This window comes from Eupeodes corollae, chromosome 1, assembly GCF_945859685.1.
Source record: "Eupeodes corollae chromosome 1, idEupCoro1.1, whole genome shotgun sequence".
In the NCBI taxonomy this organism is placed as follows: Eukaryota; Metazoa; Arthropoda; class Insecta; order Diptera; family Syrphidae; genus Eupeodes; species Eupeodes corollae.
The window spans coordinates 160,831,208-160,849,252 of NC_079147.1; the positions used below are offsets into that span (position 1 = coordinate 160,831,208).

At 37.7% G+C, this 18,045-nt stretch overlaps 1 protein-coding gene across 2 annotated transcripts in view; it reads right to left on the reverse strand.

The window, feature by feature from the left end:
- LOC129943464 (TBC1 domain family member 4) overlaps positions 1-18,045 on the reverse strand; it is a 109,477-nt gene that overhangs the window by 86,311 nt on the left and 5,121 nt on the right. For both annotated transcript variants that reach the window (XM_056052938.1, XM_056052937.1), the window contains exon 2: positions 731-1,189. In XM_056052938.1, coding sequence (XP_055908913.1) covers positions 731-1,189 — 459 coding nt within the window. The remainder of the gene's footprint in view (positions 1-730; positions 1,190-18,045) is intronic.

Below are 18,045 nucleotides of genomic sequence, written 5' to 3' on the forward strand. Positions count from 1 at the left end.
CACCTTCTAGGTTAGTTAGTTTTTTAAGTATTTAAAGTATTTTTAAGAAAAAAATTAAAAAATAAAGATTTCAAAAGGTTTTTCATTGGCTTCAGAAGCTATAATATTGGGAATTTCAGCGTGAAAGTTTCAAATGTCCCCTTAAGTTTCGTCAAAATTTAGCGAGAGCTATACCAGTCGCCAATCGCTGATTAAATCTGGCAGCTCCATAAAATAAAGTACATTTTGAATCAATTGAATTATTTAGGAGGAGGAATTTGTGATTTTATAACAAGGGCGATCCAATTTATTTCAATAAATTGCTTTATTATTTGGCAAGTTTATAATTCTATGATTTTCGATATTTTCATATTCGCAGAAATGTAAATAAAAAAATTTATAAAAAATTGTGGTTTTTCCTCTCAAAACTTTGAGAATGTAATATTTAGGATTCGATTTATAAATCAATCTCTATCGCACAATTTAAATATATTTATGTAGTTCAAGAAAATAAGGCTAAAAAAGGTATCAACGTCGGAGGAAGAAATAATAAGCTGGAAATTAGCTTAAAGAGGGGGGGCGTTGCTTAGACGTGTGGTTTTCAATGCTGCCAATACTTTTTTCGGAGTTATAGAATTACTCCTAAACTACAGTTGTAAATCATGCAAAATCCTTCACATTAAAGAACACTGTCCAGCTTCAGCTATTAAACATTAACTGAAACAAATATACAATTTTTATTTTGACTTACCTCATCAATAGATTCACATTCGAATAAGTGAATGTGCAGAAGAGGATCTCGTGGATCCTTAATCAGGTAAACAAGTCCCGTCAAAGGTCCGTTGAATTCCATAATAGCTGCACTCTTGACAGCGCCATTTCCATTGCAGTCAGCTGCATTCGAAGTACCAGAACCTCCTCCTGCCGGCACATTGCCAGAAGTAGCACTCGAGTTGCACACTGATGACGATGATGATGATGACGACGACGAGGATGTTGATGACAATGACGAAGAAGAGGATAAACTTGTGGCACTACTCAAAGCGTGTTTAATGCCATTCGTGTTCTGTTTGACTTGAGAGTATCCGGTTCGTCCGTTACGATGAATAATGCGACACATGCCAACAACATGCTTTAATGGATGGCCAAATTGAAGTTCAAAATCTGAATTATAAGACTCGAGTGTCCCATTTTCAACACCAACCGAGAGCTGAAAAAATTAATAAAAAAAAAATATAAATAAATGTATTAAATTTATTTAAATCTAAATATAAAAAATAATACACCTCCATGTCAAGGACACACTATTTACATATAATGAAGCTTTTGTTAAGGATGTTGTTTGTTTATTATGTGGTACACCACAATATGAACAAAAGGAACAAAGAAATTAGAATAAAATGTTGACGAAACCAAGACCAGAATCCAAGGACACCCAAAGAGATAATAATTTTATGGTAGGTTTGTTGTGAATTATTTATTTTTATTTAAGAGAAGCTCTTGGGCTCTTTTTAGGCTTTAGATCTGCTTCTGGCAAGTGGGTTTAAGATGAAATTTTCACTTACATAAGCAGAGAACAACATTATGAATATTCGCAAAATACTCAAGCATCGTGCCATAAGTTCAGTTGGAAGCATAAAACAACATAACACTAGAACTATATAATAGTTTTTTTTATTCATTAGTGTTTCATTTATTAAGCCATAATATTAGTTACTTACTTCAGGTGGAGCTACAGTCCTATTTGAACTAGGGCCTCATCTAACAATCTTTTTTATTTAGATCGGTCACTAGCTAGATGTAGATGTCTTCAGTTGCGCACTCCAAGTTCGGTGAGGTCACTTTCCACCACCCGATCAGCGGTCTTTTTCTGTTGGAGTGGATTTAAAGACTTTCCGGGTTGAAGAATTGGTTTCCATACGCCCTACTATCCCCCTCAGTTGTTTAACTTGTATCCTTCTTGCTAGACCTACGTCGCTGTACAGCCCGTACATCTCATCGTTGCATCTTCTCCTTCACTCCCCTTCGATGCATACGGGACCATAAATCACACGAAGAACTTTTCTCTCGATACGACCAAAGGTGCTTTCATCCGCTTTTGTCGTAGTTCATGCTTCTGCACCGTATAGAAGGACGGGGATGATGATATAGCGATGATATAGTCTTTATTACTCAATTGATTTCTTAGCCCAATGACAAAGCGGTTAGCAAGAATTATTCATTGATTGATCCCAGCGCGGGTGTTGCTCCCTGTGTTAATAGCGGAGCATAGGTAGACAAAGTCCTTAATTATGCCAAAGTTACGTCTTTCGATAGGGAAGGTTTTAACTTTGACGTCATGCTGAGTTCTTCCGATTATGTCAATGTCATCAGCATATGCTACAAACTGGACAGACTTTTAAAATATAGTGCTTCTAGTGTTGACGTGGGAGCATTGCACTATTTAAATTTTCAAGGAATTTTTGACATCCAACAGGTTCTGTTAAGATGCTTCCAACCTTTATGTCAATATGGTGCTCTTCTTTTTTTCCTAGGATTTGTAGTAATACGAATATTTGATCGACTGTTGAATTTCCTGGTTTAAACTACACTGGTAAGGACCTACCAGGTTGTTGACGGTGCGTTTATGACGTTCACATATTACGGCAATGAAGATTTTGTAAACGATGTTAGGCAGACTGATTTCTCTATAGTTGGTGCAGTATCGGGCAAACAATACTGAAGTTCCATTCATCAAGCATGCTTTCAATCATATCTTACAGATAAATTGGTGTATGCTCCTAACCCAGCATTGTTCCCAATGCTTTGAAGAGCTCGGCATTCAAGACATCTGCTCTAGCGGCTTTGTTATAATTCAGGTTAGATATGGAAATCTTTACTTCGTCTAAGTCGGGAAGACGGTATTGTTGGCTTTCGTCGTCTATATTGAAGGGATCATCCTGCCTGACAGTGGCCAGCATTGTTCCCAATGCTTTGAAGAGCTCGGCATTCAAGACATCTGCTCTAGCGGCTTTGTTATAATTCAGGTTAGATATGAAAATCTTTACTTCGTCTAAGTCGGGAAGACGGTATTGTTGGCTTTCGTCGTCTATATTGAAGGGATCATCCTGCCTGACAGTGGAACTCGGTTCTTCGTAGCCATTATACAATCTACAGATATAGTCGTTTCTTCGGTTCGAGGTTTATATACTGATCAGTGTGATTTTACCTCTTCATAAAGCTTTCGAACTCCATTTCTGCTTTTGAACCTCTCTACATCTTCGACCGGAATGTTATGGGCGTATCATACAACGCCGTTTAAGTTCCACATTCGAAAAACAAGGATGTAAATCTAGAAACAAATAGGAAACTAGGGAGATGTCATCAGCGAAACAGTTTAATGGATAAGAAGTGGCAGACAAGAAATCTTATACGAGGAAGTGAGTCGGAGACAAAACGGAGCCCTGGGGAATACCTGCATTCTTCTTATATAATAAGCGCACACTCAAGGGGATACAACTTTCCTTATTATGAAGAGACATAGTGTGACACTAGAAAAAGAAGAGGTGCTAATTGGTTTTGGACTGGGAAAGACAGAGTGTGGTAAGGCATTCCACATTCGCCAAGTACAGCTAAAGAACAAATCTCAGTATTGATGAACAATTCTAGAAGGTCGAGTATTTCGGTTAAACTGTTTAAGGGGAGGAATGCGGGCTAATTTTCTATAGCATAAGAAATCTTACGACGAATGTTCAAGCGAAGTCAATTAACTAATGATGATATTATCACCGATCAATCTCAATGCTCTACGTTTAATACTGTCCAAGAGGCTTTGGAAAATTGCAGGAACACCATCCCAGAGATAGAAATTATACTCAAGCTATGGACCTATGGATATAAGTCTTATAAATAACACAAATTTCTTACATCGCCTTAGGAAACCTAAACATCTTTCGCCATTTGGCGTCATCGCGTATGTGATTGTTCCACAAGAGATGGTTGGTGATACACAAACCGAGGTTGTAGATATATGTGCTGTATCTTGCCAATGGTTGATACCGATTGAATATCGCAAACAATATATACAAGTTAAAGTGGGTTGACAGCAAGGCCCTTCTTTATCAATATCGGTTGAATACATATTGTGGTATCCTTTCATCACTACAATCTACGGGAGTAGCCGACCAAGTCGCAGAATGAGAATTATCAAGATGTCAGCACCATTCGCACTCAGTAATAACAAAAAGTGTAACGCTGCAAAAATATGGTTTGACAAGGACTGCGTAAGGCTCCGTGAAAAAACATTTCGTTTCTTAAAACTATTCAGATCTACTAACGCCGATTTTTTTAAAAACCAGTACTTACATTTTAATAAGGAATATAAACAGCTTTGTTCCAAAAAAAAAAAGATTGAATATCTTCAAACTACTGCAAAAAACTTAGTGCTCTGCAAGGACTCTAAAACATTTTGGAACAATGTGAGGGAATTACGAGGGCGTAAACATACTCCTTCAAATAATAATGCTTTCGGAGCTAGGGTTTTGTCAGATTACTTTAAAGGATTGTTATCAGCAGATGAGTCTTTGTTATCGTTTAGTTACGCCATGCCAACCAACCATATTCCTGAACTTGATGACCCGGTATCCTTGATTGAACTAGAAAGTGTTTTGAAAACAATGAAGAACAAAAAACCACCGGGTGCTGATTCAATCAACTTTATAATGATGCTTGCATACTCATTTGCTTTAACAAAGCCATTATTTACGCTATTTTCAAGGGAGGTGAAAGGAGTCTTGCAGAAAACTATAGAGCATATCTATTCTCAACTCTTTAAGGAAAATCTTAAACTCTATTCTTTTCGAGAGGCTTACGTGATGGATAGAGACAAACAACCGCTTAAGTATCTTCCAAGCTGGGTTTCGATCCGGTTTTATCCGGTTTATCAACGGTAGACCAAATTTTTGCACTAACAAGCATAGCAAGACAACATTTGAAGAAAAAGAAAAAGCTTTACAGCTGCTTCATTGACTTCAAAGCTGCTTTTGATAGAGTCAAACGACAAGCATTGATTTTCAAACTATCTTCTCTTGGCCTTTCGCAAAAACGTTTTACTTTTTTATTCTTACTTTCTGAGTTCAACGAAAGCCTCAGTATGGGATGGCAACAACTTATCCGAAAGTTTTGAGACAGCGGTGGGAGTTCCCCAAGGATGTATTCTAAGCCACATTTTGTTTGCACTTTATATTGATGCGGTTTGTGAAATCTTACCGGGAGGAGTAATATTTGGCAAATCTTTGGTTAAATATTTATTGTATGCAGATGATCTGGTACTTTTGGCGGATCATCCATTTTCTTTACAACTGCAAATCAATAGACTTAAAGAATATTGCGAAACTTGGGGCTTACGGATCAATACTAGAAAAACTAAGGTTATGATTTTTGAATCTAGGCGGCATGCACGACGTGCTTAAGAATAATGGAACATTAACAACGGGCATATTGAAATTGTGAGTGAGTTTAATTATCTAGGTATATTACTGACCTATAACCTAAACTGGAGCACATGCGAAAGAGAAGACCAGGGAGGCCAAACTGGCCCCTAAGCCTGATGTGGCCCAATTTTTTTAGCAACCAACTTATCGACCTCTCATCAAAGTACAGAGTCTTCAATGCAACAATAAATACTTGCTTATGTTACGGTGTCCAAGCCTTTGGATACGCTCAAATAGGGGAATTTGAGACTTTACAAAGATACTTTGTTATGTTTAAAGACTTTTACGCTATACATGTCGAAACGGCATTCCGACCATTTGGCTAAGGTTATGAAAAGATAAAATGGGCTTCATAAGTCGATCTTGATAAGACTGCTATGTACAAATGCATCTCTATTCAGAGAATGGAACGCGCTTGCTGCAGGAATTGATATAGTACTCTCCTAAGGGAAAATAATGTAGAGGAATGGCAAAATATGTTCGCGGTTTTGATAGCTAAAATTGATGACAAATTTTATTTGGAACACCTGCAAAGTGCATCCTCATCGGCAAGCAGAAACATATACAAGCGCTTAAACCATCAATTGTCATCAACTTCAAACTATTTTTCTAAAGAAATGACTTCGGAAGCTATCGGCACCATTTTTAAAGCTAGAGTCGAGATCCTTAATCTCAACTTTGTCCCCCATAGATCGGACCGCTCACAATAGAAGAGACGTGGAGGATATAAATGATTTCATAGCAGTTTGTCCAATATTACAAAAAATACGACGCCTATATTTCCAAGTGATTTTTTTGTCTATGGACCAACTTATTGACATTCTTAACAGGCTTTGGCTTATAGAAGTAGTTTTTGAGTGGTCATGTATGGCGATTGCGAATTTAATATTTTGTGTGTTTTCAATCACGTCAAAATTGACTTGCTTGATGCCAAAATCTATCAAATGCTTTTGAATTATCAAAATGCCTACACAATAAACTGTTATATAAATAAGCATGTCTCATATCAATTCTCAAGTCTCCAAAGCCCCGTGATAAAAAAAGAACTAAATCACAAACATATCTGAACTGAGCACATATTTACATTCAAAACAAAATAAAAACGTTCTAGCTATCTACTCGTACATATCTGGTATCAATTACTTAGTTCAACAATAAAACGAAAACAAAACGTGCCATTTTCTTCAAGTTTAATAACCATATAGTTTGTTTAACTATACACTCCTTTACCTCAGCTCGTCTCATTGGAATATATCAACAAATAAAATAAAGAGAAAAACAGCTTCAGAACAAATATAAATAATAAGAAAAAATACAATCAAATGAAAGCATCAATTCAATGAATCTGTATAGTGATGCCAAATTAATCATGCTTGCCCTTAGATCCTCACAAAGTGTGGTTGGTGGGAATTACCATATTTATACAACCTTACGTCATATGCTTTGACGCAAGTCGTTAGCCTTGGGGGCAAACAATCGTTTAGAGAAAATTATAGGTAGGCAGGAAGGTATGTACTGAGCTTGTATCCAGAGCCAGAGTAGGAAATAAACTATATATAACTATGGACGTACCTTGCATGCTTTCATATATTTTATCCCCAGACCTTTAATTGCAGCAACTGCTTCTTTTCTGATTTAACTCCATGAAATGAAGTGATTTCGGCACTTAGGTAAGTTAGCTGGCAAATTAATCGATTTTCTGTTATGTATTTGTTTTTTTTTTTTATAATTAACGCTTTAAAAGGGTTAAAAGACGACAACCCTTACAAGTAATTTTTTTAACAAAATGGACATTTGTATAACGGAGAATGAGTTGATTGTTTTCGATTTCAGCAAGGAAATGATTACTTATAAGGTAAGACTTGACATGGACTGAAAATCTTCTGTGGTAGGTCTAATATCCCTAAAGGCTTTTATATTATTTGTATGGGCTAAAATAATGTTAAAGGTTAAGATACTCGGTCTGAAGTTTTTGGGATAAACAAACGGCTAGCTGACGGGTCTATATTTGTTTATAATTTGTTAATAATTTTTTTTAATTCTTTGTAAAATGTATTCCGCCAGTTCCCGTGGCTAGATGGTGAGTGCGTTAGACTATCACACAATGTCGATCTGAAAACCGCGGTTTCATGCAGTTCAATGACTCTTTGGCAAATACCATAATCGCCGAGCAAACGCAACTAAGCCCCTTATTAGTGACGAAGGTTGAGCTTCAGGTCATCTCCAACTCAATAAAAAACAAAAATAAGATGGTGCCGATGGTATATTCAACGTTGTACTAAGACATTTACCCATGGAGGCAATTGAAACCACGCTCTTCAAGAATGCATATTATCCAGTGCATTGGAAGACTGCTGTGGTTCAACCTTTCCAGAATATGGGAAAGGACAATTCTAACCCGTCAAATCTTCAGTCGATAAGTCTTCTTCCGAGCATCAGCAAAGTTTTCGAAAAGATCATCAATAGGGCTCTGACTAAGTGGGCTGCAAATGACAACATAATTCCGGATAAACAGTTCGGGTTCAAGGCGGGTCATGACACAATTCATGCTGCGTCTAAACTCGTTTCTGATATCCAATTGAATAAATCAATCCTACAATGCACAGGTGCTGTTCTGTTTGATTTGCAAAAGGCCTTTGACACCGTATGGTTAGAGGGTCTTTACGAGTACCTAAAACTGAACAGGCTTGGTATAAGCAAGCCATTGTTGTATATACTTTATGATATGCTTAACGGTAGAAAGTTTGTTGTCAAAAGTGGCAATGTAACTTCTACCACAACATTCTCAATTAAAAATGGTCTTCAACAGAGAGCGGTGAATTCTCTTCAGCATTTACACCAGCGATCTGGTAGGTAGTCTTACGAAGGCAATTGCGTACGCCAACGATCTAATTGCGTAAAAAACGGCCCGAAAGGTTAAGGTTATTAGAATTCTCTTGCAGCATGATTTCGACAAAATTCAGCGATATTGCGACCATTGGAAGCTAAAAATAAATGTCCAGAAGTCGGAGACAATTCTGTTCCGGACTCTGTTGGCTAGGGCCACGAGGGATACGTGTAAGAATTGGCGCAAGATGGTCATCTTTGATCTTTACGGGCTTTAGCGCGCAAAAGTATAGTGAAGTACCTCGGTATCTGGTTAGATCAGTATTTATATTTCTACGGACATATAAATGCTGCTTTGACCAGGGCCAGAGGAGCCTTCGCTCTGACGAATCGGCTGTTTTATAGCATTTGGCTTGATCCCAGAGTGAAGGTTATTTGCTACATGGCCCTCGATGATCGTTTATGGTTGTCCTGTGTGGTTCAACGGTGCCCCTTCCCAGATGGAGAAGTTTTGGGTGTTCGAGCGGCTTATATCGAACAGCCGAATCTTCTTATGTGCATTACTATTCCAACGAGGTCCTACACAACGGGGCTCGAATCAACAGAATTGACAATTTCGTGATAAAACACGTTCGAGGTCACATTGCGTCTTCGACCAACAATTTAATTTTCGTGGAGGTCTATCCGAACGACGAGTATTTTGAGAGTGCACGATTGAGCAGCTTCATTCCACCAGAATCTTGTATCAGACCGCATCTATCTACGAAAAGGAATGTCTAAGATAGATGCGGTCTGATACAGGATAGATTGGCAGTTCCACTAATCTACCACTTCAGACGAAGAACCGTGGATAGGCGACTCCTGCACAATCGGGACGTCATGGCACAAGGCGGAGCAGAGCTCCATCGGTTCACTAGGGCTGTGTCCGAACGACCCACTTGAATGAGGAGGTTTTTATTTAAGAATGGAATAATTCTATGTAGTGAAGGTGATATGAAGTCTAAAGAAAGTTAGCAGCTGGGCCACAAGCAGTGGACATAAAGAAATATTGAAGTGAAGTCTTTAAGACCAAAACCAAAATATGTAGGGGTCATTATAGATCCCAATCTAAACTGGAAAGTAATCATAGAAGTACGGGTTAAGAAGGCGTGCATTACCTTTTACACCCGTAGAAACACTTTTGATAAAAAGTGGAGACTTCAATTGACATGAAATGGACCCTTTATCTATTGCTTTTTTTCGTACCGTCGAACTTCAATAGCTCAAACTTCGATAACTCGAATTTTGTTTAATTAAAATAATGTGGCATTTGCTTGTATATCTTAAATAAAAGACTTCACGGGCGGGATGAAAATGTCATCACTGCTAAAGACAAAATCCATGACTTTACAAACAAAATTGAATTTTGGTCATCGTCTCTTAATCAAAACCACTTAGATTCATTTTCTTCGACACAATCTTTTGTTTAAGAATTCGGATATGAGATACATAAATATCAAGTAATTTATACCTGGTATGAAAATAGTGTTAGAAAAGTTGATAGAAAAAATGTGTCATTACTTCTCACTGGAATTGATATCGAAGAATATTGGGCCAAGGTGAATCTTTAATCCATTTTTAAATGCAGCTGTAAATGAGGCAAAATTGGCAAAAGCTCAAGGAAAGTCTGCTGGATCTATCTGCCGATGGAATGCTGCAATTTGAATTTAAGTCTTTTTGGATTAACATTAGAGGTTTTGAAGTGTTTGATTTCATTTGCGAGTTGACATTTGCATCAATGGCCAAAATTAAAAGTAAGGAAAGAAATCGCTTAAATTTGGAAAACGATTTAATTCTCAATGTAGCAAAAACAGATCCACGTTGTGAGAAATTGATTTGTGAAAAACAACCTCAACCCTCGCATTAAGAATAACTTTATGTTAATTTCATACAAATTTTTAACAGGGATTTTATCTCATAAGTTATTTTTATTTTTTGTTTATTTGACATATGTAAATTAATATTTTCTTTAATTATCATTTTTCTTAATAAACCTTTTTAACTTTATTGGTTTGTTTAACTGCAGCATTTTCTCAATCTTTTGGATTTCCTCGTAAGAATTCACGACCCACACGTTGAAAAACACTGTTCTAGACCCTATGGGCATATGGCAACACTAACGAACTAGTTCCAGTGGACATTATTTGGGATGGACGACTTCTGCACCTCTGCCTTGAACTTCAGTTAAGATTTTAAAGCCAGCTTTCCTGCCAAAAAGGATTGGGACGATGGCAGGGTTACGAAAGATTTCGATATCACTATCTTTACTGAAGTGTCAAAGATGTTGGATCGGGAATCTTCTTTGAGTCCTTAAGTGTCTCTATGTCTTTTCGGCTACCTGATTGTGCCAGTGTGTATCAAGTTGAATTACTGGAACTACTTGTTCCAACAATGTTGGGATGAGCATCTACATCAAAATTAGTGCTACTCTTACTTGGGTTCAATGTCATAGTGGCATTGATGAAAATGCTGATGAGTTGGCCCAGCAAGGATCGACCCTTCATAGCTGACCTGCGGAAAAGGTAAATATTCTGACAGAATCAAACTGCAGGTGGAACAGTCTACTGGACTGTACTATGTCCAAAAGGATTAAAATACCAACTAACAACCGTTCCGTTGTTATAGGTATTTCCATTCCGTTCTATCGAACTTTTATACATACCCAGGCATGATATTGCCATGTCAATGCAATTTGCCGATAGGAGAGCATGCATGTAAAGCTGGGGATCCCTCACAATACCCACTGCCGTAGATGCGGAGACCAACATGAAAGAAAAACTGTGATTCACTTTCTCTGCAAATATCCTGCCCTGGCCAGTTCTAGAATGTTAAGCTTCGGAAGAGCATTCCTTAAACATTTTGAAACACTTTCCGTGTAGACAACCAAGGTTCTAAATAGTATCGCAAATTTTTACTTTATAAATCAGTCAAATCTTTTATTTTTCAGCACATAGTTTATACATTTTTGCAAACAAATCACACTGGAAAGTGCCGTGTTGGTAACGAGTTTATGATACCAACACGGCACTTTCCAGCGCTAATTGAGTCCGGCAGCAAGGGCTACTTGTGACTGCCATCTCTGCCTTTTTTTCTATGTAGTGATTTGTTTGCAAACATGTATAAACTATTTGTTTTGAGTGGTGTTTCTGGTTTTTGCTTTAATGACAGAGGTCGAAACTGGTAATGAAAATGTTGTATGAATTAATGAGACAGACTTAGGAGCATCCTTAAAAGGCTTTCGAAAATAATTCCACGCATCCAAAACCAAAATATTTGATTTGAAGTTCGCAGATATGAAAGAAAAAATTCGAGGTAAAGTGTTGTTGATGAATATAATCGCCATATTCGTGGTGTCGATTTTATACACTGCCGGTCATAAGATTAGAATCAGGCATTTTCGAAAAGTAAAACAGACATTTCTCCCCTTACATGATGGACTTAAAAAAAAAACAACTATGGCAAATGAGGGACTATTTTGTTGAAAACAAAATATAAAATTTGGGTATAGGAGAGATTTAGCTTACGATACTTTTATGACAAATTGTTAATTGAGTCAAGAATATGCGAAAATAAATAGGGTCATTAGATTAGAAGCAGTGAATAAATCGACGTTGTTTTGTGAAGTGCATACATTTTTGTTGTTTTGAAAAACGGTAAAATTCATAAATGAATTGTTCTTGATTGAGTGTTAATAGAAAAGGTCTTTAATTCTTTGCTATAATTCGAAAAAAAATTCGAAATGATCATTGTCAGCAATCATTTAAAAAACTATCGTCTTTCTCGAAAAATTATAAAAAAAACACTTCAAATTCCGCTTTATCGGCAGCTAGAACTAGGGAGAAATGTTAAGGCCAACTTATCCACTGTTAAATGCACAATTCACCATGCTAAACACTTAAAGCACCTGAAGTTTAAGAAAAAAACCACCACTAAATGATGCAAGGAAGAAGCAACGCTTGTGTTTCGAGAAAGATCACATGAGCTGGGATGTGCAAAATGGAATGACCGCAAATGATTGCCAGAAGGTTATTTTTTTCCGACCGAAAATTTAACCTAGATGGGCCAAATGATTATAATTATTATTATTTTCATCACCTGAGGAGAAAGTATAGTGATTTTAAACCGTCACCATAGCAAAAAAAGCAGGCTTTATCGTCTGGTGCTCAATTTTATTGTATGGCGCTATAGACTTGGTAGTCCAAGATACCAAATGGCTAGAAAAACATACAAAGCCTTCCTATAATCAGTATTCCCCATTATTATCGAGCTTTTTGGACCAATTCCATGGATTTTTCAGCAGGAGAACGCTCCCATACACACAGCCCGAGAGGTAAAATGCCTAATTGCAAACCAAAACTTTCACTTGCTGCTTTGGCCACCATATATCTCGGACCTTCACTAATTGAAAATGTGTGAGACTAGTTTACACGTAAGATACATGAGGGAGGAAAGCAATACGATGACAAGGAAGAGCTTATTGATGGTATCAAATTGGACTGGAGTCAGATTTGTCTCGTCTACTTGGAATCTCTTTATAAATCCGTAAAATATAGAATTTTTAAAGTTATTTTGGAGGTTGGTGGTATCACACTTTATAAAAATCCTAATAAAAGCTAAAAAACATAACAAAAATATAAACACTTGCATTTTATTTCCATTTATTTGATGTGCTTCTAATCTGATGACCCGATTTATTTTTCTATATTCTTGACTCAATTAACAATTTTCCATAAAAGTTCCGTTGGTTAAATCTCTCCTGTACCCAAATTTTATATTTTGTTGTGAACGAAATAGTCACTCATTTACCATAGTTGTTTTTGGTAATCCATCATGTAACGACTAACGGGAGAAATGACGATTTAACTTCTCGAAAATGCCTACATCTAACCTTAGGACCGGCAAGCAGTGTAGATAGCATCATTAAAATCTATAAGATAAAACTGAGGAGCAAACGTTGTAAGATGCGCCTATTTTTATCAATATCTAGACCTTACCATTACAAACACAAAGCTTTTTTAGAAAAAAAAGAATTCCCCACAAAGAACATCACGGAATCGGTAGATTTTCGATTGGAAATAGCAGAAACTCTATCTAAGATAGGAGGTCCAACGAGTTCCTTACAACGAAGATCCAAATTCAATTCAACTCCACGAGAGTTGAAAATGACTAAACAGGGAACTGGTCTTAGTGAGGAGTCAAACAAATTAGATGTACATTTTCAAAGAATGCTGGATTCATACTGGACTTGCTGCGATATACGCCAGGCATTCTTTTAGTAGATTACCACTAGATTTCGCCAGAAAATACCATCATAAAATCTTTTCATAACTGTTTTCTCTTAAAATCGCAAATGGATTTAATATTTTAATACTCTTTAACTATTAAGTATGGAGCTCTAATTTCTTACTTACTTAGGCGCTACAGTCCAGGGCGGACCTGGGCCTCAACCAACAAGCGTCTCCAGCCAGTTCAGTCCCTAGCTAGCTGTCTCCAGTTTCACACGCCAAGTTGGTTGACCACCTGGGTCACCTGGGTGCGCCGTCCCTCTGGATTGGATTCGAAGGCCTTCCGGGCTGTAGCGTTGATGTCCATTCGCTCTACATGACCTAGCCACCTAAGCCTTACTTACTTACTTAAGGTGACGCTACAGTCCGGGCGAACCTGGGCCTCAACCAACATGCGTTGGTTGAAGTCCTCTCCCAACTGGGTGCACAACCTGAGTCTGGATCTTCCTCAACTACGCCGTCCCCCGGGATTGGATTCTAAGACCTTCCGGGCTGGAACGTTGATGTCCATCCGCTCTACATGACCTAGCCATCTAAGCCGTTGGACTTTAATTCTGCTAACTAGGTCAGTGTCGCTGTACAGCCCGTACAGTTCGTCGTTATATCTTCTCCTCCATTCTCCATCTTTGCGTACGGGACCAAAAATCACCCGAAGAATTTTTCTCTCGAAGCATCCTAAGACGCTCTCATCATTTTTTGACAGGGTCCAGGCCTCAGCGCCATAAATGAAAACCGGGATGATGAGTGTCTTATACATACCTAGACAAACCATATATATGGTGTGTCTATGGTCTTATGAATGGTGATTTTAGATGCTCGAGGGAGGACTTTACTTCTCAATTGGCTTCTTAGTCCAAAGAAGCAGCGATTTGCAAGAGTTATTCTTCGTTTATTCTTCTCAAAAGCGCTCCACTGACATCACGCTTTGATCTTCCAATTATGTCAATATCATCTGCGTATTCGAGTAGTAGGATGGCCCTTTGGAAGATTGTGTCTCTAGTGTTGACGGTTGAGTTTCGCACAATTCTTTCCATCGTCATTCTGCACAAACGAATAAGTTTGACAAGGATGCCAAAACAAGACGTTGCTCTATAGAGCTCTTCCCTATGGGTGCTGTCATACGCGGCTTTAAAATCGATAAAGAGATGGTGGGTATCGATTTGAAGCTCCTGGGTTTTTTCCAAGATCTGCCATAGTGTGAATATTTGGTCGATAGTGGACTTTCCTGGTCTGAAGCCACACTTATAAGGACCAATCAGGTTGTTGAAGAATGGCTTCAGACGTTCACATAATACGGCAGCAAGGATCTTATACGCAATTTTAAGGAGACTGATGCCTCTGTAGTTGGCGCAATTTAGAGGGTCTCCTTCACACACACACTATCCTGAGATTCCACTCATTGGGCATGCTTTCTTCCGACCATATTTTGCAGATAAGTTGGTGCATGCTCCCTACAAAGTCATCGCCTGCTGCTTTGAATAGTTCGGCAGCGATGCCGTCAGCCCCAGTAGCTTTGTTTGACTTCAGTTTAGATATAGCTATCTTCACTTCGTCGAGTACGGGTAGGCGGAATTGTTGATCTGCGTCGCCTACGTTGAGTGGTTCTATCTCCCTTACAGCGGAATTCGGTTCGTCATCGGCGTTATATAATTTGGATTCTCAACATCGAGTGAGGTTCTACTACGATGTTCCCCTGATCATCTTTACAGGCTTCAATTCGTGATTGGCACTCTACTCTAATTTCTTAACCTAATAAATAACATGAGATATGCAAGAGCACTATTAGGCTTTGCTCGTTAAAACATTAAACGCAAATGAACGCAGGTCGAAATAGTTCGGAGCTGAAAAAATAGCCGCTGCGCTGGCATAAAACAAAAACAGAGACACATTTTTGCATGTTAAAACCGCACTCTATATTTTTTTTAATTTAAATACGTATGTCCTGACCTTGTTCTAGATAATTAAAAGAAGGTTTCTTTAGTTGCTCTGATTGCATTGCACGCGCAAGTGACTCTTATGTCTTGTTTTTGATCTCAAGAGGAGCACCTTCTCACAGGTATGTGAAGAGAGATGCCTTACGGAAAACAGTGTACAATTTTGCGAGTCTGAAAGAAATCAACGCATAAACATAATCATAAAAATAAAAGTCATTCAAAATTTAAGGATTTAAAGCCATTTCTTTGTCTATCATTATTTATACTTTTATGAACTATCGCTATGCACAAATTTTAAGGTATATTGCTTTAATATCAAATAATCTCAACCATGCCAGGGTACTCGATGATGGAATATTTTAAGAACAATCTAAGTGTGCTTAAACTTAAAATATTAAGGGTGCACAATAACCCTTCAATGAGCACCAAAATAATTTAAACAAGATTTAACAGTTTAAAGCCGCATCGGAACAGCATATTTGAGAAAGCACTTTTCATGGAAAGAATTACATTTTGAAGATTCGTCGATTCCTCGCAAGGAATGCACTCAAGCTCACTAGCCTGATAGCCTTACTCACTAGCCATCACACCACCATCCTTGTTCTACAGATATCACTCGTAAAAGTAACTTAATTTAAACGTGTAACCAACATTTCATAAAATTCACAATATTTTTAGAGATAAATTTTGTCAAAATTTTATGAATATATTCCACTGTATAGCTTGGAAACGACTTATCGATTTTTTTGCAACCATACTGAGGGAATTTCCAAATGGGAAAAACTAAAGAAAACTGCCGGCCAGATTGTACCTACACAATGTACATATAGCTATAGTTTGATGAAAGTAGTCGGAAGAAAAGTTACAATAATTGTTGGATAATAAGAATAGAGATAGAGAGGTAGATTTTATTCAAAGCTTTGTAATTAGCATCCCAGTTAAGTTTATGCAACATGAATTACCTGTATTTGTGTTATTTCGTTCTTTCTATCTGCACGACAAAGAATTCAAAAGATAATAATCTAATGATGATGATGGTAGGAAAACATCTCGGAAAGAATGTATGAATATTTTAATCGTAGGTAGTGCGGTACAAACTTTTTGATTGTTTTCATATAAATATTTACTTTTTTATTCTTGGAATTGAAACTGTTGTTGATTTATTATTTTAAAAATCTTAAAAAGTTATCAAAGCTGATTAAGATGAAATGTTTATGAATTCAGTGAACTAACCTGTGGCAACGATATGGAATGGAAGTGGCAGATTATGAAACAGGATGAATTATGAATATTAATGTGCATAATTAAACAAGGCTCGTGGTGGTATTGATGTAAACAAAAGCCTAACCGAAACCATATAAACCGCGGTTATCTTGGAATAACGTTGGGAAGTACGACAACTGTCTGAGTCCAAAGCAAGATGAAACAGTTTAGTTTAAACTATGATGCCTGACTTACTTAAGGTGGAGCAACAGTTCTGTATTAACTAGGGACCCACCCAATAAACTTATCCATCTAGCTCAGTTCCTAGTAAAATGTCTTCGGAGCATTGGTTTCCATGCGCTCTACGTGACCCAGACATCTCAGTCGTTGGAATTTTATCCTTCTGGCTTAATCTAAGTCGCTGTACAGCCCGTACAGCTTGTCGTTCTCTCTCCCTTCTATGCATACAAGACCGTACTTTACTACTAAATTAATTTCTTATCCCAAAGAGTAGCAAGAGTAATTCTTCGTTAGATTTTAGCGCTAGTGTCGTTGTCTGTGTTCATAGCACAGCCTATGTAAGCAAAGTCCTAACTACATTCAAGTTACGTCTGTCGGTGGTGACGTTTTCCTTTTTCTTAATGACATGTACCTTGTTTTGCCCAGACTGGGAGCTCTGTACTGTTCTTTCAAGGACGATGTTAAAGAAATCGCATGACAACGCACCACCGTGTCTACAGCCTTTTTTGACATCGAAAGGTTCAGTTTAGCTGTTTCCAACCTTTATGATGCAGCGTGAATTCTACATGGTCATCCTGCAAAACGGACGAGCAGGGATGCCAAAACTAGTCATGACTTTATACAGCTCGTCCTGAAGATGCTGTCATATGCGGAATTGAAATCAATGGAAAGATGGCGAGTTTGGGTTTCGACTGTGGACTTTCCTGGTCTTAAACTATAGTGATAAGGACCTATGAGGTTGTTTACGATGGGCCTTAGACGTTCACATATTACGGTAAGCGATGTTCAGTATACTGATTTCTCTGTAGTTGGAGCAGCTGAGTGTTTAATATTTTTAGTATGGGGTAAATAATACTGAGGCATTTACCAAGCATGCTTTCTTCCGACCAAATTTTACAAATAAGTTGGTACATGCTCCTACTCAAATTATCTGCAGCTGCTTTAAGGACTTCGGCATCCAAGCTATCTGCTCTAGCGGCTTGGTTAGAGTTCATCTTAGATATAGCAACCCTTATTACGTCTAAGTCAAGATTGTTGGCTTACGTCATTTATATTGAATAGATCATT